At 36.5% G+C, this 23,984-nt stretch overlaps 5 protein-coding genes across 5 annotated transcripts; 4 read left to right on the top strand and 1 right to left on the bottom strand.

The window, feature by feature from the left end:
- Nucleotides 1–68: 68 nt before the first annotated feature.
- Nucleotides 69–3,511, top strand: SAPINGB_P002496 (uncharacterized protein; the record flags this gene model as incomplete). Its single annotated transcript, XM_031997215.1, has 2 exons — nt 69–137; nt 251–3,511. 2 exons carry the CDS (start codon nt 69–71, stop codon nt 3,509–3,511), a joined length of 3,330 nt encoding a protein of 1,109 aa, XP_031853106.1.
- Nucleotides 3,512–7,810: 4,299 nt separating this feature from the next.
- On the top strand, nt 7,811–9,028 carry SAPINGB_P002495 (uncharacterized protein; the record flags this gene model as incomplete). The annotated part of the gene is made up of 1 exon (XM_031997214.1): nt 7,811–9,028. The coding sequence occupies one exon, from the start codon at nt 7,811–7,813 to the stop codon at nt 9,026–9,028; it is 1,218 nt and encodes a 405-aa protein (XP_031853105.1).
- Nucleotides 9,029–10,291: 1,263 nt separating this feature from the next.
- Nucleotides 10,292–11,503, top strand: SAPINGB_P002494 (uncharacterized protein; the record flags this gene model as incomplete). The annotated part of the gene is made up of 1 exon (XM_031997213.1): nt 10,292–11,503. One exon carries the CDS (start codon nt 10,292–10,294, stop codon nt 11,501–11,503), a length of 1,212 nt encoding a protein of 403 aa, XP_031853104.1.
- A 1,109-nt stretch (nt 11,504–12,612) lies between these two features.
- On the bottom strand, nt 12,613–15,534 carry SAPINGB_P002493 (uncharacterized protein; the record flags this gene model as incomplete). Its single annotated transcript, XM_031997212.1, has 2 exons — nt 12,613–15,411; nt 15,499–15,534. The coding sequence occupies 2 exons, from the start codon at nt 15,532–15,534 to the stop codon at nt 12,613–12,615; spliced, it is 2,835 nt and encodes a 944-aa protein (XP_031853103.1).
- Nucleotides 15,535–16,627: 1,093 nt separating this feature from the next.
- On the top strand, nt 16,628–23,941 carry SAPINGB_P002492 (uncharacterized protein; the record flags this gene model as incomplete). Its single annotated transcript, XM_031997211.1, has 2 exons — nt 16,628–22,358; nt 22,413–23,941. The coding sequence occupies 2 exons, from the start codon at nt 16,628–16,630 to the stop codon at nt 23,939–23,941; spliced, it is 7,260 nt and encodes a 2,419-aa protein (XP_031853102.1).
- Between the last annotated feature and the right edge of the window lie 43 nt (nt 23,942–23,984).

Below are 23,984 nucleotides of genomic sequence, written 5' to 3'. Positions count from 1 at the left end.
TTCTTTTACAATCACCAACTCTTTCCAATTAGCCTTCCCCCCCATCCAACCAGACCAACCTACTAACCATGTCGGCTGCTCCTGCTGCTCCTGCTCCGGCTGCTAAGCCTGAAGCAAAGACAATTGTCTTGGAAAATGTATGGTCCTTTTTTTTTTTTTTTTTTTTTTATTACAATATATATATATATATACATTTCAAATTACCCTCCTTACTTGCTTCAAAATGACTCATTCTAACAACACTACATAGACTGCCAGACGTGATGCTCTCATTGACATTGAGAAAAAGTACCAAAAGATTTGGGCCGACGAAAAGATCTTCGAGATTGATGCCCCCCAAGATTCTTCTCTTTCCGCTGCTGAGCTTCGTGCAAAGTACCCCAAGTTCATGGGTACCATGGCTTACCCTTACATGAATGGTGTCCTCCATGCAGGCCACTCCTTCACTCTCTCCAAGGTAGAGTTTGCTACTGGTTATGAGCGCTTGATTGGCAAAAAGGCCCTCTTCCCACTTGGTTTCCACTGTACTGGTATGCCTATCAAGGCCAGTTCTGATAAACTTATCCGTGAAATTGAACTCTTTGGCGAAAACTTTGAAAACGCTCCTAAAGATACCGAACCAGAACTTGAACCTGTTGCCGCTCAAAATAAACCAAAGGAAGATGTCGAAAAGTTTGTTTCCAAAAAATCAAAGGCCGTTGCCAAAACTGGCCGTGCTAAATACCAGTATGAAATTATGGAGCAACTCGGTATCCCCCTCGAAGACGTCAAGAAGTTTGCCGATCCTAATTACTGGCTTACCTATTTCCCTCCCCTTTGCCAAGAAGACTGCACAAACTTTGGTGCCAGAGTCGATTGGAGACGAAGCTTCATCACTACTGATGTTAATCCTTACTACGATGCCTTTGTCAGATGGCAAATGAACCGTCTCCACGAAAGCGGAAAGATTAAGTTTGGCGAACGATACACCATCTACTCGGCTAAGGACGGTCAACCCTGTATGGACCACGACCGTGCCTCTGGTGAAGGTGTGGGCCCCCAAGAATACACTGGTATTAAAATCGAAGTCAAGGAGTTCCCTGAAACTGCAAAGGAAGCCCTCAAGGATGTTGACTTGTCTAACAAGAAGGTTTACCTCGTTGCCGCTACCCTCCGTCCTGAAACCATGTACGGTCAAACATGCTGCTTTGTCAGCCCCAAAATCACCTACGGCCTCTTTGATGCCGGTAACAATGAATACTTCATCACTACCGAGCGTGCCTTCAAAAACATGTGCTTCCAAAAACTTACCCCTAAGCGCGGCGACTGGTCGTCCGTTGCCCAGATCCCTGGTTCTACCCTCATTGGTGCCGTTATTGACGCTCCCCTTGCCATTCTCAAGGACCTCCGCGTCTTGCCCATGGAAACTGTTCTTGCCAATAAGGGTACCGGTGTTGTTACCTGCGTCCCCTCTGATTCTCCTGACGATTACATCACCACCCTCGACCTTGCCAACAAGCCCGAATACTACAAGATCAACAAGGACTGGGTTAAGACTGAACCCGTTGCCATTATAACTACTCCTTCTTATGGAGATCTCACCGCAAAGACTCTGGTTGAACAGCTCAAGATCCGCTCTCCTAAGGACAAGGAACTCTTGACTAAGGCCAAGGAACTCGCATACAAGGAAGGCTTTTACCAAGGTGTCATGGTCATTGGTCCCTACAAGGGCGAAAAGGTTGAGGTTGCTAAGCCCAAGGTTAAGGCTGACTTGATTGCTGCCGGCCAGGCCTTTGTTTACAATGAGCCTGAAGGTGTTGTCATGTCGAGATCTGGCGACGAGTGTATTGTTTCCCTTGAAGACCAATGGTTTACTGATTACGGTGAGGAAAGCTGGAAGGCTGATGCTTCCAAGTGCCTTAAGAACATGAATACTTACTCCACCGAGACTCGCCACGCCTTTCAAAAAGTTCTCGACTGGCTCAACAACTGGGCTCTTTCCAGAAGTTATGGTCTTGGTACCAGAATCCCCTGGGACCCCAAGTTCCTTGTTGAGTCTCTTTCTGACTCCACCATCTACATGGCTTTCCAAGCTGTTGCCCACCTTCTCCAAGGTGACTTTTACGGCAAGGTCCCTGGCTCTCTTAATATCCAGCCCGAACAAATGACTGACGATGTCTGGGACTATGTCTTGCTCCACAAGGACGACATCAAGTCCGATATCCCCAAGGAGAAGCTTGACAAGCTCCGTAACGAGTTTGAATACTTTTACCCTCTGGATGTTAACATTTCCGGTAAGGATCTCATTGGTAACCATTTGACCTTCTTCATCTACTGCCACTGTGCTATCTTCCCCGAGGAGTACTGGCCCGCTGGTATCCGTGCCAATGGCCACTTGCTCTTGAACAATGAAAAGATGTCCAAGAGTACTGGTAACTTTATGACTCTCAAGCAGATTGTTGAAAAGTTTGGTGCTGATGCTTCCCGTATTGCTCTTGCCGATGCTGGTGACTCTCTTGAAGATGCCAACTTTGACGAAACTAATGCCAACGCTGCCATCCTGCGTCTCTACAATTTGAAGGAATGGGCTGTTGAACTTGTCAAGGACTCTGATAAGCTCCGCACTGGTCCCAAGGATTCCTTCTTTGACAAGGCCTTTGAAAATGAAATCAACGAGCTTATTGAGGAAACTAAAAAGGCTTACGATGAGGCCTTCTACAAGGTTGCTCTCAAGTATGGTCTTTTCGACTTGCAATCTGCCCGTGATTACTACCGTGACTCTACTGCCACCTCTGGCATTGGCATGCACAAGGACCTTGTTTTGCGATACATTGAGGTCCAGGCCTTGTTGCTGTCACCCATTGCCCCCCACTTTTGCGAGTACCTCTGGCGTGAGGTTCTTGGCCACAAGGAGAGCATCCAGAACGCTCGTTTCCCTGAAATTAGCGCACCTCTTGACAAGTCTCTTTCTGCTGCTTTGGAGTATGTCCGCAGCACTCAACGTGCCATTCGTGAGGCCGAGGGTGCCAGCATGAAGAAGAAGAAGGGTAAGGCTACAGCCACCACTTTTGACCCCAAGAAGCCTTCCAAGCTTAGTCTGTATGTTGCTCTGTCTTTCCCTGAATGGCAGGAGGCTTACATTGATCTTGTCAAGGATGCCTTTGAGAATCTTTCTCTTGACTTTACTCCTGATTTCCGTCAAAAGGTTTCCAAGCTTGGTGATGTCAAGCGTGGTATGCAATTTGTCAACTACCTTAAGATGCGTCTGACTGGCGGCGGCGAGTCCCCTGATGTTGTGTTCAACCGTAAGCTTGAGTTTGACGAGTCTGAGACTCTTAAGGGCGTTGTTCCTGTCCTCAAGCGTGCTCCTGCTGCAACCAATGTCGAAAAGGTTGAGCTTATTGCTCTTGACCCCAAGGATGCTACCAAGGGTACTGATCTTTTGACTGGTGAAGCTGTGACTGTTCCTACTGCCAAGGCTATCCAGGACGCCATTCCTGGCCAGCCTGGTATTACTCTTGTTAACTTGTAAAAAAAAAAAAAAGAAGGAAAGCGATGATAATAAAAGGTGGGAGTTGTTTAATGTAAAAAAATTTTTTTTTTTTTGATTATAAAAGTGTATTTGTAAAAAAGAGAGAATAAATAATAAAAAAAATGTTTTGCTTTTTAATAATAATGATGACGATAATAATAATAGGGATAATTTTGGTTAACTTTTAGGGGGGAGTTGAAGTTTAATCAAAAAGCTTTTATGGGACTGAATACACCTCAAAAAGGAAATGCGGAGTTTTTACTGATAACGTTATTTTCGTTATTAAGACGCTAAAGGGGGCTCTTTCTATATATTTTTTTTGTTTAAATATATATTATTAGAAATAAATAAGTTTGGATTTAACTGAGATTAATCAATCAATATTACGTATCTCCTGTAGTAATTATACTTGATATCAAGTAACAACTCATGAGTTTTTTTTTTTAAGAGATTAAGAGGATATTTTTTTTTTCTATTTTACAGTATGAATTTTAATGTAAGTAATTAATTAAAAAAAAGAAGCTATTATGGTCTATTAAAAACAACTTGAGTTAACATTTTTAAAAATATATATTTAAAAATTAAAATGTTCAAGTTGCTATTATTCTAACCTGACACATTAAAATTTGTCTGAATAGTAATAAACAGCTTCAAATCGTCATATATTATATATATATAAAATATAAGATATACCAAATCAAAATAAACTTAACAATGTAGACTGGAACCGCAATGCATTTAAAGCATAACTGAAGATTTATGTGAGTATTTCTTTTTTTTTTTTTTAAAAAAAAAACAAATTAAAAATTTTTAATGTACAAAAAGTTCTATAGCTATTTTTGATAATAAATTTAAGGGTTTCCTACATGGTACATCAACAAGAAACCTTTATAAAAATATATATTTTCATTCTGAAAATCATAATAATCTATAGCTACTGTTTTTAAATAATAATCAGACTCACTAATACTAGAGCTTAATAGATCTGATAAAAAATGGAAGGGGAGGCGGTTTAGCAATATTTGATATATATATATATTTCTGAATGGTTTAAAGGAAGCTTGATAAGATTTTAAAATGTTTTTTTTTCTTTTTGATATTGAGATTAGAAATGAATTACTGATGGACAAACTAGCTATCTATATACTTTTTTATAAGAAAAAAAATAGAGACAAATGAACAGAAAAAAAAAAAAAGAAAAAAAAAGAAAAAAATTATTGAAAAATTCATAAGATATTTAATATAAATAAAAAGAGTAACTCTTTTTTTAATAAATTTAGAAAAAAAAATGAATTCTTAAAAAAACAACTATTCTAATGTTTCACTATTAAGGCGGATAAAAAAACATTTAGAGTCTTAAAAATCTAATAATTTAATATATTAAATTATACTGAGGATGAAGCTTCATATTTTATTTTTATTTTTTAACTATTCATAATGATTACCAAATCACTTAAACGTCTATTGCATTAAACAAACTCTGTAACTTTTAAGCTTTTCAATCCTTTTGTATTGCTTATATTCAGCTTGCACCTATTCTATTCAATATGACTGCTGTAACACCAAAAAATTATCCTCTTCTTTTAATATTTTTTTCATCTTCATCAAACTAGCTAGTTTAAAAGAGTCTATAGACTCTTTTATTTCCAAAAAAAAAAAAAAAAAAAAAAAAATAAACATCTTTACTCATAAAAACGCCAAAACTTTAATGATATGATCCAAATACATTCCAATGTCTTTAAAAAATTGCAAAGAGTAATGATGTATTGTATATTCATATACACCAAATGATGGTCCACTTTTCAAAGGGATTCCACTAAGAAGCTTCACCTTCAATTAATAAAATTAGTATACTATGAATATTAAATTTTTTTTCCAAAAGCTTCTCGGATCACAATTAAAATTATTTTATTTTATTTTATTTTATTTTTTTTTTTCATCGCTTCAAATCGTTTCGGAATATTTTCATAAATTACATGAATATCTACCTAGACTTGTAGTTAGTTGGAATCAAATGCCCACATATAAAACTGCGCAACTTTTTCAGCTTTAAACTTAGAGGAGAGAAAAAAACAAAGTGTTTTGCAAAATGTTCGCAACAATAAAAATGAGGGGATGAGTGTGTGTGTGTGTGTGTTTCTGGTATCCGAGGCAATGCCTTTTTTGTTAATTTAATGGGCAGGACTTTATGATTGAAAAGAAAAAAAAAAATCTTCTTCTTTTATTAATAAAAATCCTTTTTAATTCTCCATTGTTTATTTGTTTATTTATTTATTATTTTTTTATTTCAATTGTGGCATTATTAATGATATCTACTATTTTTATATACTTTTTGTCTTCTGGTAGTTGAATAAACCTTAAGTTACCCTCAAAAGAAAAAATCCAAAAAAAAAAAATAAAAAAGAAAAAAGAAATAATACTTTCTAGAAGATATAATTTAAATATATATATATATATATATTTTCCGTAAAATAATAAATATATATATAATAATACATTTGGTTTTATTTTGTACAAATTGTTAAAGTTTACTTTACTAATTGTCATGACCATTTTTTTTAATCGTTTTTTATTTTACATACCGGTTTTAATATTAAATGAGATAATAGCTTAAATATTTTATTTTATTTTTTTTTAAAAATAAAAAAAAAAGAATATTTTTCACCCCCTTTTTTTAAAATCATCATAATCATTTCTTTTTCAATCAAATAGATTCAAAGCCTATATGCTTTGTAAATAAAAGCAAAGCTCAGTACAAACCACTTTTTTTTTTTTTTTACTATGACTCCATTGCAGGTTGCAATACTATTTTTGATGGTGTTTGTAAAGGACTTCTGTGCAACATGTAGCTGCCACTTATTATTTCTGTTGGATAAACTTATTACTGAGTTTTTTAACAAAGAGAAGATAGTTTTATACTAAACTTTTCCCTATATATATATCAACATAAAACAGAAGACAATTTCCAACGTTAAACCGGGTACCTCGGGGTTTAGTTTCCAGTAAATTGGTGAAGACGTTTAGATGTATTTGGAAACGGACTTGCAAGGAAGGTTTCTTTTTTTTTTTTTTTTTTTTTGGAATGTCGGGACTCCTTTATCCGTGACTTGTAGAATAAACCTACTGCAGCTTTATGGGAATTAATCACTATAACATACAACAACAACATTATCAGTGGGGGAGTTAGAAAAATCACTTTTCTTTTGAAATTTTTTTTTTTCTAATTGTAGTACATTTTAATTATTAAATATATATTTAAGGTGACTATCATTACAATTGAATTGAAACCCTTTCAAATATTATTTTTAATTTAATTTAATTTAATTTAATTTAATTTTTTCAACTACTATGATATCATAATAATAATTATTATGAGCCTCACAATCCCAAATTGGTATTTTATTTTTAATAGAATTGATTTGCGGCTAAAGGCTAATTATAATTATCTAATTAGATAAACAAAAAAAAAAAAAGGGTTAACACAGACGCATGAAATTACATAATATATACGCATTACCTAGGAAAAAAAAAAAAAAAAAATAAAACCCACCAAATTAATTTAAAACGTCAATTATCTACAGATTTTAAAAATCAAATTTAGTTATATTTTAAATACAATATAAATATAAATATATATATATATATATATATATATATATATATATATATATATATTACCTTCAGATTGATGTTTCTAAATTTTTTCCAAAATTTTTTTTATTTAGGTTGATAAATTTTTTTGAGTATATTGCAAAGACATGGGTGGTTTTTGATTTTGAATTTAAAGATTCCTCAATATTTCAATAATAGTTTATCCGGAAGATTTATTTTGGTGATGGTATATATATATAAATATATAAAAGTAAAGTCATAATTTTTCTAAGATTTGACAATCAAATTTTATACAATTTCTGAAGCATAACCTAAGGATAATCATATTAGATTTAAAAAAAAAAAAAAGAAGCTAATTTTATATAATAAATGATTCCTCGAGACAAAAAAAAAAAAAAAAAAAAAAATTAGCACAAGGGAATTATTGAATTGTTTAGTTTCATTTTTTATTTGGTCAATTATAATATAATAATACTAATACTAATCCTTGATATATATATATATATATATATATATATATAAATAAACAATTCCACTCTAAAATCCTTCAATTGATTTCTTTTCTTTTCTTTCCTTTTCCTTTTCCCTTTTTTTTTTTTTTTTCTATTTTTTTTTTTAAATATATATTTCAATCATTCAATATCAATTCTTTATCTTTATTCAATTAATCATTAATATCAATTCCAAATGCTACCACTTTTAGAATCACTTAGACGTCGATTTTCAAAACAAATTCTCTTGATTGTTGTTGGTCCTTTAGTATTATTTACATTAAGTGCACTACTATATTTAAATACTAAAACAACAACTATTTTTGGTTCCACTAGTGCAAAACAACAAACCACTGCAATTAATAACAATCCTAGCAGTGCTTCATTTTTAAACTCATCTAAGCGCCTCCTAAAGTCTCCTGCCAATTCCACTCTAGGATTTCAAAAACTTTTCTATATTAATCTTGATACACGCTATGATCTTGAAGATATGATACAATTACAATCCGATGTCGCTGGAATTACTCCAGATCTTTGGCCTGCCAGAAAAATTGAACCAAACTCTTTTAAAGGTCTTCCGCCAGCTTCGGATGATTGGCCGTCAAAAGTTGCCCTAGGGTTACTTGGATGTTTACGTTCTCATGCAGACATTTGGCGCGCCACTTTGAAGGAAAAATGGGAGACTGTATTAATTCTTGAAGCGGATGCAGCTTGGGATATTCACGTACGCGAAATGATGGCCCACTTTTCAAAGGGGTTTCAAGAAGCATTGCCAGCATTGAGTGCATTAAACATTACAGACTCTCCTATGGCTCCTCACGGTAAGCCAGGAGATTATGTTCCTACAGAAAATGATCCTTATATGGCCAAGCACTGGGATATTTTACAACTTGGTGGGTGCTTTGAAAAAAAGGAGCGAGCAGAATTTAAACATGTGTATTTTGATCCGACTGCTCACCGGAAACCTATCCCTTACGCCGATGGATCAGAACTTGGATCTCACGAGCGAGCAATTCGTTGGCAAAATGAACTCATGTGTACTACTGCATATGCAATCACTCCCACAGGTGCTCGGAAATTACTTTTGCGTATGTCACTACAACTCAATACTCCTGTTGATGGATTAATTTCTGAGTTAGTACGTGAAGACAAATTACGAGCTTATTCTACAACTCCCAATGTTTTTATTCAATGGCAATATCGTGATGGATTAGGTTCGAATAATAAAAATAGTGATATTTCCAAATTTAATCCAGGAGATGATGCATCTCAAGAAGCTCGAAATAGAATGTGGGCCTTGGCTCGTAAGGAAATGAAGATTTGGCAATACAATGGAATTTTTGGAATGTCGGGATTTCTACATCCAGCACTTGGAGGACAGGCGGAGCAGCTTTATGGTATCGTACCATCATGATGTTTTGTACCCAGTGATGAAATTAAAAAAAAAAAAGTTTAAGAGTTAGTTTTAGTGCATTTTTTTTTTAGTAAACTTTAAAAATGAGTTAAAGTATTTTGATAAATACTTTTTTTTTTTTTTTAAAATATATTTTTATTTAATATATATTATTACCTAATTTGTATATAAAATACTGAGTATATTTGAGTATTTTTTTTTTTTTTTTTTGAATAACTTGAAATTTTATATATATATATTCTAAATGATTTTTGCAAAAGAAATAATTAAAACTTTTTTCTTTTTTTTTATGAATTACAATTCAGTAACTGATTTTTTATTATTTTAAACAAAAGAAAAGAAAGAATTAAATAATTAAATAAAAAAAGAAATAAGGAATGCATATGTGCAGTATACAGCAAAAAAAAAAAAACTTAAATTCTTAGTACTGATGGTCATATATATATATATATATATATATATATATATGTATATATATATATATGATTCATATTAATAATAATAAAAATAATAAAAATATAATTCAAACAAAGAATGAAAACCAAACTTTTTTCTTTTTTTTTTTTTTTTTAAAATAAAACCTCGTTTTTTTCAATCATAAAAAAAAACAAAAAAAATAAGGAAAAAAGAAATCTTCATTAAATGATTTGAAAAAAAAAAAAAAAAAAAAAAAATTAAAGATATTAATTTGTAAATTTATTTATTTATTAATTTTTTAATATTTGATAAGATATCAAGTTGTAACTTAATGATACATCTAAATAAATTCCATATATGGAGATTTAAAATTAGAAATTCCAACAATGAAAAAAAAAAAAATAAAATAAAATAAAAAACCCTGAAGTGATTTTTTTTTTTTTTTTTTTTTTTTTGTTATCGCTTATTTTTTATTTTTATTATTTTTTTTTGGGGACATTTTCTTAAGGAGGTTTAACAAGAAGAATACCAAAAAAAAAAAATTCAATTTTTTATTTTTATTTTATTTTATTTTATTTTATTTTTTTTTTTTTTTTGGTTATTACCATATAGTAGTAAGTATTTATTGATAGGAAAGGTATTTTTTTTTCTTCGTAAATCTATAAAGCAACCAATTGTGACTTCAAAACCTTTTTCTTATATAAAATATAGAACAAATCCTCCTTTTTTTTTTTTTTTTTTTTTTAATTTTTTTTTACTTTTTTTACTTTTTTTACTTTTTTTTCTTTTTTTTTTTATTACTTTTTTTTTTTTTTTATTTCAACATTCTTCACATTCACTATCATCATGTCATATTTTGACTCAATCAAACATAAAGCATCAAGAAGACTTTTACTAATTGTGGGAATCTCAGTCTCCTTAATCATAACAATAGTCATTTGTCTTCATTCAACATCAGTTATTTTCCCATATAAATCTGAATCCTCTTCAAATGACCCTTCCAGCAGTAGTACCTCTTCTTCTTCTTCTTTCTCCCCCTTTTCTTCAAAAAAATCCTTAAAATCCCCAGCAAACACTACCCTCGGATTTCACAAGTTTTTTTATATCAACCTCGATACTCGTTACGATCTTGATGATATCATCCAACTCCAATCAGATGTTGCTGGAATCACTCCTGACCTTTGGCCTGCAATGAAAGTCTCAGATCTCACACTCAAAGGCCTTCCACCAAGTGCAGGCGAATGGCCAAAGGAACCAAGTGGAATGCTTGCATGTCTACGATCACACGCAAATATTTGGCGCCAAATGCTTAAAGAAAAATGGGGATCTGTTCTCATTCTTGAGGCAGATTCTGCCTGGGACGTTAATGTCCGCCAAATGATGGCCAATTTCGCAGACGCTTTACAAGATGCTTTACCTGCATTTAGTGCAATGAATATCACAAACTCAAAAGCTGCCCCCCATGGAAACCCCAAAGACTATGTTGCCACTGAAAATGATCCTTATATGGCCCAGCACTGGGATATTTTACAATTCGGTGGGTGCTTTGAAAAAAAGGAAAGAGCAAAATATAAGCATGTCTATTATGACCCAACTGCTCACAGAAAACCTATCCCTTACGCCGATGGATCAGAACTTGGACCTCACGAGCGAGCAATTCGTTGGCAAAATGAACTCATGTGTACTACTGCATATGCAATCACTCCCACAGGTGCTCGGAAATTACTTTTGCGTATGTCACTACAACTCAATACTCCTGTTGATGGATTAATTTCTGAGTTAGTACGTGAAGACAAATTACGAGCTTATTCTACAACTCCCAATGTTTTTATTCAATGGCAATATCGTGATGGATTAGGTTCGAATAATAAAAATAGTGATATTTCCAAATTTAAGCCAGGAGATGATGCATCTCAAGAAGCTCGAAATAAAATGTGGGCCTTGGCTCGTAAGGAAATGAAGATTTGGCAATACAATGGTTTATTTTCAACGTCTGGGTTTTTACATCCAGCTCTTGGAGGACAAGCAGAACAACTTTATGGTATCGTACCATCATGATTATTTCTGCATGTGTCTGTGTGAGGTTTAGAGTATTGATGAAGTCAAAGGATAATAAATGAATACATTGGAATTTTAGATTTATGAATAAAGGTTACAACGAAAACTAACCTTGGCTAGAATGAATGAATGAATGTATGACTGACTGACTGACTGACTGACTGACTGACTGACTGACTGACTGACTGACTGACTGACTGACTGACTTGACTATATTGGCTGAAAAAAAAAATTTTTTTTACGCTAAATGAAAAATAATGTATTTAATGGTACTTAATGATATTGCTATGCCTATTAATTTCTGTTTTGTTATAATAAGTTATATATATAATGATGTCATTTAATGATAGATGAAAGATAGTTTAATTGTAACTCGATTTTTTGTTGTTTTTATATTTTCAATTCAATTCAATTCAATTCAATTCAATTCAATTCAATTCAATTCAATTCAATTCAATTCAATTCAATTCAATTCAATTCAATTCAATTCAATTCAATTCAATTCAATTCAATTCAATTCAATTCAATTTAAATTAAATTAAATATAATTGATTTAAATTAGATTAGATTAGATTAAATTAAATTAGATTAAATTAGATTAGATTAAATTAAATTAGATTAGATTAAATTGTATTATAATACTAATTAGTTTAAGATGAAAGCCTTTCGTTCTCACGACATAAGAGATGTATGTTGTATACCATACAAGACTAACAAGTCTTGTGGAGGCGTGTTATTCCTTAACATGAAAAATCCACTTGTATAATTTAATTATTAAATTAAATTAAATTAAATCAAATTAAATCAAATTAAATCAAATTAAATCATTTTAAATTAAAATTAAAATAAATTAAAATAAATTAAAATAAATTAAAATAAATTAAAATAAATTAAAATAAATAAATTTTACAATAACCAGCTGGCAGTCTTTCATTTATTTTATTTTTATTTTTTATTTTTAGTAAAATAACTTTTAATTGCACTTTTAATTAATTTTAAGTTTTTTTATTTATTTTTTTTTTAAAAAAAAACCAACATCTTCTTTACACAAAAAACATCAACATCAACAACTTCATCATCATCATCATTATCATCATCAAATAAAACTTTTAACGGCGCTTGGAAGGAGGAACGTATTTGCTGCCACCAGAACTAGGTGTAGAAGTGCTGGACGGCGAGGGACGAGAAGCTCCGGAATCACGGTTGAGCTGCGATGGTGGCACATAAGAAGATCCTCCAGAAGGACGCGAGTAAGTTGAAGAAGATGAACCACCAGCGCCAGCATCGTGGCTACGCTGAGATGGAGGAACGTACTTAGAACCTCCTGCAGACGCACCTGCACCGGCACCTGCACTGGCAGATGCCCGACCTGTGGGAGGTCTGTAAGCACCGCTGGTGGAAGGAGCCGGAGCCGGGGCCGCAGTAGCTGCAGCGGCCGCCTCGGCGCGCTCGCGCTTGGCCTTCTCTTCCTCGTCGCGGATGCGCTTATTCTTTTCGCGCTGCAGACGGCTCTCCTCCTCCACACGAAGCTGCTCCTGCTCACGCTCAATAGCGCGCTGCTTCTTGGCAGCAGCCAGACGCTTGGCCTTCTCCTCCTCAAGCTTCTCAGCATTCTCCTTCTTGAGACGCTCAAACTCCTCCTTGCGAGCTGCATAGACAGTGTCCTTAAGCTCTTGGAAACTTGGAAGCAGTCTAATCAACCGCTTCTTAAGAGCAAGCTTCTCTTCATAGTCCTTCTTGCTGCTGGCCAAAAGAGCAACATATCTAGTTTGGTGAACCTTCTTGTCTGCTTCTTGCTGCTTCTTGGCCTCCTCTTGCCACTTGGCGGCCTCCTCAAGTCTGAGAGCACGCTCAATATGATCGTTGCGACGAGCCATCGACTTGAGCTTCTTGTTCAAGTCTTCGCTCACCTTGTTAAACTCCTTGATTTGCAGAGCCTTCATCTGATCACTATCCATCTCATCCAACTTAGTAACATCAATGCTAATGATACCCTTGGAATTGATGTCCTCGGCAAGACGTCGCTTTTCACGAGCCAAAATTTCATTTTCTTCACGCTTGCGACGTTCTTCTTCACGAGCGGCTGCCTCCTTGGCAAGACGCTGCTTCTCAGCTTCACGCTCTTCTTGCAACTTGCGACGGAGGGCACGGGATTCTTCTTCCTCAAGCTTAATCTGCTCCTCAATGGCAGCTTGCTGGCGGCGCTCAATAACCTTGATGCGCTCAAGAGTTTGCAGGTTCTCGTCATTCAAGCCGGCAAGAGCACGGTCAACGGCCTGCTTGCGAAGGAGAGCACGGCCCTCAATGTAGGAAACATCAACCTGGTTGATGACGCTGAAAAGAGTGGACCCAAGACGAGAAAGCTGAGTGCGCACAATCTCCGAGGGAGTCAACTGCAAAGAAGATGCAGAGGCAGCAATGCTGCTGTTGACAGAAGACTCGTCATAAATGCCATCTCTAAAAGTGATGGATCTGCTCTCGTGATCAATCGTAATGTTGAACTCGCCCTTGTGGCAGCCGCGCACAATAAACTTCTCAATAGAGACAGGAGTCGAGTCAAAGGGTGCAGGGAAAGTAGCCAAGTCAATCACAAAGTCAAACTTGACAGTCTCATAAACCTGCGAGAGTTGCTGAAAGAGACGAGTCAAAATGACATCGTAAAGAGGCTTGAAGTAAGGAGTATACTCCTTGTACTCGGCAATCTTGGAAATAACAGGAACAACGCGAGACTTGATGCCGAGAGGGTGGAAGTCAACCTCAAGAATGTTGTAAAGTTGGCGAATTTCAGGGCGGACATAACTCAACACATTCTTAGAAAGAGCCTGCTTCAAAAGAGCATCACGGGTAGGGTTCTTAGACAAGTTGAGGAGATTGGTAAGTCTGCTGTTGCGGTGACGTTGATCACCATCGTCCTGGGAGCTACGAAGCTGCTGAGATTGAGGGAAAGTGGGGATAGACAAAGTGGCAATCAAAAAGAAGGAAGCAACGCGAACAAGCTCCTCTTCACGAACATTGCGGGATTGAACAAGAAGACCCCAGTATCTGGACCAAGCAGTGGCATGGAAAAGGTAGTTACCAGAGACAAGGAAAATGCGAGCCAAGTTGTCGTAGTAGTTGGCCATCATGGCAGGCTTAGCAGGGCGCTTGGAAACACTCAAAAGGGTATGGACATCCTCAACAGAGCGGAAAGCTTCCTGCCAAAGCTCAAGTTCAACTGCAACCTCAAGTTGACGGAAGCGGGTGTCGAGGAAGCGTTGGAGAGTGTCGGGATCAGAAAGGTCAATGGGATGCTGAGCAGGGGAAGACTTTGCTTGTGAAGCATTGGAAAGGTGAAGACGCAAAATGTCACAAAGTCTGCGGAACTCAGTCTTTCTAGAGTACTTGACGCAAAAGTCAAAAGCCTGGGAAACAACCTTTTGGTAAAGAATCTCAAGCTTAGAGTTGTTGCGAAGAGCATCAAGAGAAATTCGGTAAGCTTCCCAGAGGAGCTTGAGCCAGGGGGTAACCACCTCACGGTCAGTTCTGTCCTTGGACTGCTCAGAAGACACCGTAGCCAAAAGAATGTCCTCAGGAGATTCAGTAGCTTCAAGATCATCATCAGCATCAAGGGTGATCTTATCAGCCTTGGCCTGAGCCTGAGCCACCTTATCCTCAGACAATTGAATGAACTTTTTAATGACAAGCTCAAGCGAGGAGATTGAGGTCGACTGAACAAGCTTCTTGTATTGGTAGAGACCATCACGGATGATCTTAGGCTTGTTGAGATCAACTGCAAGATCAATAAATCTCAAAACAATGGGCTCGAGGTTCTCAATGGTGACATTACGCGTGCGCTTGGATGTGAGAGTTTCGTAAAGTAACTCCAAAGCGGCAGTGGACTGGTCCACAGCGATGAGTTCATCGGCCCTCTAAGAGAAAAAAATAAAAGAAAAAAAAAAAACGGAAAAATTAGTAATTTAAAACTTGAAAAATAATTAAAATCAAATCGGACGTACCTTCAGGACATTTTCAGGACGGGCAGCAGGAGCCATCTTTGGTGTGATCGGTGGGAGATGACGGGACCTGGAATGGTGATGTTTTTGATGGTGGTGGTAATAAGAAAAAGGGAAGAACTAAAGCGGTGGTGAAAAATTTTTCCCAAGCTGGTTTGATGGTGGTTGTGACAAAAAAAAAAGACATTAATTCAAAATTAAGTTACAAAAGATTGTAATATATATAATAATTAGTAATAAATGAGTCAGTCGGTTTTCGGGTCATTTGTAAAGTTGTTCAAAACCCGATTAATGGATTATCATGTAAAGTCACATGATATTTTGCACTGTTTAACCACCCTCCAAAAGTTTTTTTTTTTTTTTTTTTTTTTAAAAAAAATCATTATAATTGACGGGTTTGTTTCAAATTACTGATACTCTGCAACCGATATCTATTCCACTTCTTTCAAATCTTTGATATTTTAATAACAATAACAATAATAACAATAATAATAATAATAATAATAATAATAATAATAATAATAATAATAATAATAATAATAATAATAATATACACTCTGTTGCGATCGAGTCCAGTTTATTTATCAAAACTTCCGTCAAAAAATAAAAACTTTCCCATCAAACTTAACCATGACCTTAGTTTGACCTGAGTTTTATCAGAATCTTATTTGTTCTTCTTCATTTTAATAAATAAAGCTTTCTTCAATAGACATATCTTCTTATTCTTCTTCTTCTTCTTCACCTAGAATCTTAGACTTTAGAAACTATACTTATCTTAAAATAAAAAAAAAACACTTTAAAATAGCATAGCATAGCAAGAAATAGTAATACCCACTCCATCCACATGGTAAGTCTGTCCAATCCTAAATCTTTCTACTCAAAAAAAAACCATCTTTTTTTTTTTTTTTATAAAATAAAAATTTCTTTTAATTTTTTTTCTTTTTTTTTTTTTTTTTTTTTTTACTTTGAAAATCAAATTTTCGTGTTTTCATTATTTTTCAAAATATTTCACAAACTTTATATACTCTTATTACCTACCTACCTACCTACCTACCTACCTACCTACCCCCTTTCCATTCTCTGCGTCCTACTACTAACTAACTAACCTTGTTTTATTTAAAGTTATCGCGCCATGTCTACAAAAATTCACCATTTACAGCCAAACTTTACCTTTCCTGAGAAACCTTCATCACAAACACAAACACAACCTTCGTCACAGCCACAACTAAAACCAACTACTGTTGATCCTTTGGCTTCTTCTTCTTCTTCTTCTTCTTCTTCTTCTGCTGCTGCTTTATGCACATCATCTATTTCTTCATCTTCATCTTCATCATCATTAACTTCTCCTTCTTCTTCAAATACTTCTCTTCTTTCACCAGCTGGTCTGGACCCTCCACCCCCTTGTATCACGTCCTTACCTACTACAAACGACAACAATATTTCTGCGTTACACTCCTCACAAGACACAATTACCACAAACACTCCTACAGCCGCTAGTAACATTAATAATAATAATAACAACAATAATAACAATAATCACAACAATGACATTCAATTCACTCACCTCACAGCAGATCAAAATAGCTTTTTATCTAGCTTTTCTGCACTGACTGTCGACACCTCTGCTTCATCTATAGCAACTTCCTCTTCATCCACCACTATTTTGCACCCCCAGCCATCTGTAAGTCATGGCCTCGGTCTGCACCAAACATTCCTGCAGCAGCCACAAGTATCATATGACAACACTAGCGTTACTACAGAAAACCAGCCGTTTCTCTCTCATCATCAACAACAACAACAGCCTCTCATCCCCGCATCTTCCCCTGTGGATTTATCTATGACTTATTCTGATAATTATTCTGTCAACACTGCTGCAGCTACTGCTGCAGCAGCTTTTCGTCACGTTTCTTCCCCAAATATTGCCCCTACTAGACAACCTGCCTATCCAACACTTATTTCCTCTCCTCCTCTTCCACCACCGTTGGCCTCACAGTCTCATTCACGCTCACAGTCTCATTCCCGATCGGTTTCACAAACTAGGCTGCTCCCCAGATCTTTGAGACATTCCGTTTCTCGCATACCTCTTAATCGGACATTTAGTAACAATGGCCAGCCTTTTAGAACTTCATCTCCTTTGGAACCATTTAAAGTTCCCTCTCTCGATTCTCTCATACAATTAGACATTCAACTAACCGTTGCAAGGAAAACTTCTCACGATACAGCGTCTCGCCTGGCAATGCTAGTCTTACGCTACAATATTTATAACCGTCTTCAAGCTTCTTTTCAAACCTTTTACTCAAACATGGCCCGAAAAGCATCTCTTGAGCCAAACAAGTTTGCTACTCCTTATGTTCAGTGTGTCGATGTGGCAACCTCTCTTTTACAAGATGATGGCGCATATGAAAAGCAAGTTGGATTTATGTCATTTCTCAAAACTTCCAACAGAGGTCTCTTAAACTCTTTTATCACACTCATTAAAACTTCACCTAGTTTCTTTTGTGCTTGTATATCTGTAATGAACGAACTTGCAATCAATGCTTTGTTCGAAACCCCTGCTGATTCAACTTCCCCGATGGACGACTTGGCTGCGCTTCACAGATCAAATTCACTCGACATCATCTTTTTTTCATTTTTTTCCCCACTCTCAACATCAAAACAACGAAATGATTACTTTTCATTTATTCTTGCTTTCGTTTTTGACATTGATAAAAATTCAAAGTATCATAAGCTCATCATTGCAATTCTTGACCGCATTATTTTTTCTGAAAAGTACGACTTTTCCGGTGTTGAGGAACTCGTCCTTGGAATGCTTCAAGACGGCCAGTTTTTACTCTCAACCAAAATTCAAAAGCCTGGCCTTTCACAACCATTCACTCACATACCTTCATCCAACCATTCCTCACCACCACAACCACAGCCTGCATCTCTTTCCAAGTCCTCTTTTATGAATACAACTCCAGTTACTTCATCATTCCCTTGTAATATTTCTCCCGTTGCTAGCTCAACGTCTACCAGCTACGTTTTTGCAACTCCAATCCCTACTGTAACTTCATCTTCATCCACACCAATGCTTTCGTTCTTTCCCTCCACTACGTCTGCACCAACTTCTACATATTCTTCTCCTGAGCTTCCTGCTATTCCTTCTTCAGCAATGGCTACCCCAACTTTTTCAACCCGTCCATCTCCTGCTGCATCTTCTCTCCAGCGCCTTAGCGCTTCATACCCCAAAAATTCAAAGCGAAGTCAATCACAGCCTCCTACTAACGCCTTTGCATCATCTATTGGACCAGAGCTTGAAAATTTAAGCAAAAAATTTATCACCACTTATGTAACTAAATTGCTCAACCATTTAAATAATACCCCAAATGAGAAGATGCCTAAAGAGTTTAAGGCTTTTGTTTCTTTAACTTTGTCAAAAGTCTCTGATCATTCACGAGATAAAGCTCTTAAGTTTATTTTTCACAGGTACTTTATTTCAAAGTACCTCCATGATATAGTGATCCATCCGGAGTCGTTTGGCCTATTGCATGACTTTTATATTTCTCAGAAACAACGCCAGAAAATCTTGACTACTGTTTTCCACCATCTTCAGCTCTATATTGAGGTTGTTCTTTTAGACCCTCTTTCTGATGCTTTGCATATTCCTTATGAAATCCAAACCCAAATTCTTATTCTTTACGACCAATTTAAGGCATTGGCAGCATCTGCATCTACATCAGCATCTACATCAGCATCAGCATCAGCATCAGCCCCAGCACCAGCACCAGCATCGGTTCCCACTAATACTGGTACAGGCCCCATTCCATTTAACAAGCCTGCTGAGGAGTCTTTTTCTGAGCCCTCTATTTCTCACTCACCACTTTCTAATGCTTCGGCAAATTTTGACTTAGATGAAAGCTTTATAAATTACCCATTTGAAGGTGGATCGTTTACTGGCCAGCTTATTATTCTTTCACCAGCTGACATTTACACTCTTTACACTTCACTGTTTGCTTCCTTCTTTTTGAAGCGTAAACCATCCATGCACACAGTCAATATAGACCGACATAGAAATTCACTGGGAAACATTTTGTCGACATCTGCGTCTAGTAGTCTTGTTGGGACATCACCATTTGATAGTGCCCCTTCATTTTATCTTCATCCAAATGCTGGAGGAAGTGCAGCTACACTTCCTGCTATTCATGTTAACTCTGGTCTTACCTGCTTAGAAGAAAGTCATTATCCAAATGAAGATGACCATGATCATGACCATGATCATGATTCATCTTCATCTTCTTTTGAACTTGATGATAGTGCATTTGAATGGAATCTTAATGATATTAAGAGTGACATAGAACCCGCTGCACAAGAACTTTTGGCGAAGTTCCCTTACCTACATTCTCGCTCTTCGAGTATGCCTGGTACGTCTTTTTCCAATACCCCCAATCGTTTACCACACCCATTTTTGGAGAACTGGCAAATTTTCCGTGTTTGTGACGACAATACTGTGACCAATGTTGATGAGAGTACAATTGCAGGTAGGCCCTTTAACTCTTTTCATGATGACCACTTTACCAAGATCTTGGATGAAACTTCTCATGATGATTATGAAGATTTGAATTTGTTCAATTTTTTTGATGCTGAAAAGTCTCCCATCCCTCCCGCAAACCGCATGTGTTTGGAACTTGTTGTCAAAGCTTTGTACAATATCATTTCCGAAAACTCGTCAGTTCTTTTTAACCCCAAGAAACATGAATCTTATAAAAAGAAGAGTGATTCTGATGACGATACAAACGTTGAAGATTGTGACAATGCAAATATGAGCTTTTCAACTTCTTTCTTTAATGCTGGCAATTCATCCTTTTCTTTCCAGTCTCCTTCTCTGCCTATGCCTTGGGAGCCTAGTAATAATACCCAATCTTACTGGCACGGCGATTTCAACAAACTTTCTGTAACTCCAAATAATAGTTGGTCTCATTTAAGTCCACAGTCTTCTAGATACCTTGTTCAGTTTTTGGTTGATTCAGAAAATAAAGCCACTGCTTTGAGAAACTATGTTCAAGCCTGTGAATACTTTAATGCTTCTAAGGCTTTGATCCAAATCTATAATGCTGTTGGACCCTCGTTGGGCTCGTCTTCTAGCACTTTAAACATCGCCATTCAGGAGGTTAATTACTACATTTTGCGTATCATTAAAAAGTCAAAGGAAAAAGCTCTTGACCTTGTTTCGGCAGACATTGATTGTTATGATTATATTGGTGGGCCATACCACGTTTTTTTGCAACAAAGTTTGAGTGTCTGCGACTTTTTCATGCATAACTTGAATGATCTTCGCATTAAGGCTTGGTATTCGACTGAAATTAGAACTACGTCCTTGTGGGCGCACTCCAAAGATGTCTCTACTGTTTTGCGCAAGGGGTCAACTGGCGAGTGCTATGATACTGAAGAAGAATTTGAAGAGCGGGAGATTTCAGATCCTCCACCACCATTCACTTCTATTCTTTCTTCTTCGCTTCGCGCAAATACTCTTAAGCGCAATAGTTCTACAACTTCATTGTCTTCAGCTGCTGCATACACATTTAAGCGGCTTACTGGCTCTTCTTCTTCTTCTTCTTCTTCTTCATCATCATCATCATCTAAGCGTGATTATTCCAACAAGCGTCATTCGATTGGCAATGCCACTCCCCCATCATCTTCATTTTCTACTGGCCTTTTTGATTCTATCTTCATTTCTAAAGAAAACTTTGGAATTCCTAAGAAGCTTAACGACAAGGAATCTGAAGCTACTGAAAAATGGCTTGAAGATAAACAGATACAAAATTTCTGTTCTGGTGAAGAGATTTTGCATCGCTTTTCTTTTGAAATTGACGACCTTGTGAAACGCATCATTGGCGATGCATTGACTGAGCATCCTAGCAAGGCAAATTCATATCTTACAACTTCGATACTTTTCCGAGCTGATCTGTGGAACTCAATTGTGAAGTTTGAAGGACTGGATGTCCATACTCTTCCACCGGCGCCACCGTCGATTAAAAAGAACTCAGGAGGAGGTGCTGGCGCTTCCCTCTCTGGTGCAGGTTCATTTTTGGGGTTTGGAGCAGGTGTGTTTTTTGGTCATTCTTCTAATAACTCTTCTTCTAAAAACGATGTTGAAAAAGATCTACGTCGTCGTGGCTCAATCGACTCTTTTCCTGATATGTACCGTCAATCTCACCACTCACGCAACAAAACTTTTAGTAGTACACAAGGTGAGATGAAACGTTCGTATAGTTTGCGGGGTCATCGCACTCTAAAGTCCTCTCCTAATCTGCTTGAGGTTTTCCCACCTTCTTTGCAATCTAAGTCATCCAATGAATGGAACCAAGAAGAGCCCAACTTTGATTTCAGCATCAATAGACCACATTCATCTGCTGCAGCAGCCCGCATCACTCCAGTTCCACCAGAAAAAAAACTTGGTCACCGGCGAAACAAGAGTTTGAATGAAGAGGTTTATATGCATGCTACTGCCTCTGGTAGCAGTCATAGTCTTAATACTGGGAGAGCAAAGGAAACTAGCAGCTTTTATATGCATCCGTCAATGTCTACACCTCACTCTCTTAACATGATGTTAAATCAACCTGTATCCCATCATTCGCAACAACCATCCACTTCTTCAACTGTTTTACCTCATCACATGAGATCGGGATCCTCATCATCAATTTCCATTCATTCTTCGTCACCATTTTTGGAGGACTCTATTCCGGCCCCACCTCCACGCATTCAACAAGCAACCAGCGTGGAGAACTCAAAAATGCGCGAGGCGTATAGACAGCTTGTTTTAAATATTCGCATGCGTCTCACTAGTCTCATTTATACGGATTTAGGACTTGAATCTTGGTCTACTGGTAAGTTTAAATTTTATTTTATTTTTTTTTGAATTAATACTAACTTTTTCATAGGATCTGAAACAGACATTTGGATTGCCTCTTCAGTTGTTTCCAAGGCAATTGAGTTAAATAATCCTCCCCACGGCAATGATCAAATATACGATGTCAATACTACAATTACCAACATTAACAAAATTGTTACAGATGTCTCATCTCCTCAGTACTCTTCTGGTGCCCCTGAGCTTAAAGAGATCGACTTACAGACTTTTTTTTCCAGCAACTTTGATTCAAGCAATTCCGCACAATTTCCTTATGAGGAAGTTTATGGTAATTTATTGTATCGAGCATCAGTCAGCCCTTCACCTATGGCCAAACTTAAGGCATTCTACGAGCTTGAAAAGCTTGTTGTTCTTTCTTTGCAGATGCAAGCATTTAACAATGTCCATATACTTAGTGCCTCTAATACCGTGCCTGCGACTAGCAATACAAGTTTTGCTGGCAATGCAAATAATTTGTCATCAATTATTGCTTATCCTCGTGTAAATTCTGCAGGACCTCCTTCTGTTATAGGGTCTGAAATCAACACGCCATTATTGTCGGCCACGCGGTTACAGCACAGTACAACGACTGCAGAAGCACCTTCCATTGGACTTGCAGAGTCTACGTATTGTGGAGGTGTTGCTGACAGTCGCCGAAATAGTATTTCTGGGATGACAAATCCAGATTCTGTGGTGTCGTCAACGCCATTTGCTAGCAATACTTATGCCCAACCAGTCTTGCACTCCCTAGATGGCCATTCCCAAGCTATATTGACTGGAACTTCTTCTTCAGCAGCAGCAGAGGCTGCAATCGCAATGATACCTAATACTGATGAAATTGCGGAAGAACTGCGTCGCATCTTCAAGTCTCACAGCAATTATACTCGAACTTTGTTTAGAGATTTGCAATTCATTGCTTCATTTGTTCCAAGCAACATTTTGGATTTGACGGATATGGGTAAGGCTTTTTGGGATGTAAGCCTGGCTGCACTGTCATTAAAGGAAGAGTATTTGGATGTTGTTATGTCTACTGCCTCGGATATTTTTAAGTACTGCACAGAGCCTAATGCTTTTGCACCCAGTACTCTGATGACTCCTGATAATAATAACAACATACCTGGAGTGGATACCAAATACAAGCAGTTTATTTCACAGTTTGGTATCAAAGATTGTGTGATGCTTTGGACTATTGCTGCCAAGGAAGGTGACACTAACGGACAACGCGAGCTTGCCATAATGTACATTTCTCAGCAACAAGTAGTTCCTCAAAAAGATTTAGTGCTTGCACCATTTGCGCGACCCAGTGATGTGATACCTACGAACCTTTTGCATGATTTAAAGAGATCATCGTCCTCCGGCAGTACGAGCAGTTGTGGTAGCAGTGGCAGCAATAATCACGGTGATGTGTTTGATTCGAATGAGAACTACTCGGCTAAGCGCGTTGACCCCTTGCGCATGGCTGTTGTTAAGCATTGGATGACCAATGCTGCTGTTTTAGGGGACAGCATTGCCAATGAATATCTTTCGCGCCACCAGCAAGATAGTGGGTATTATTCAAAGTAGAATTTATTTTATTTTTATTTTTATTTTTATTTATTTATTTAAT

Source organism: Magnusiomyces paraingens (genome assembly GCF_902498895.1).
Source record: "Magnusiomyces paraingens strain CBS 517.90 genome assembly, contig: contig2, whole genome shotgun sequence".
Lineage (NCBI taxonomy): Eukaryota > Fungi > Ascomycota > Dipodascomycetes > Dipodascales > Dipodascaceae > Magnusiomyces > Magnusiomyces paraingens.
Note: the sequence above shows the minus strand (reverse complement) of the source record. Positions and strands in the feature narration are given on the sequence as shown.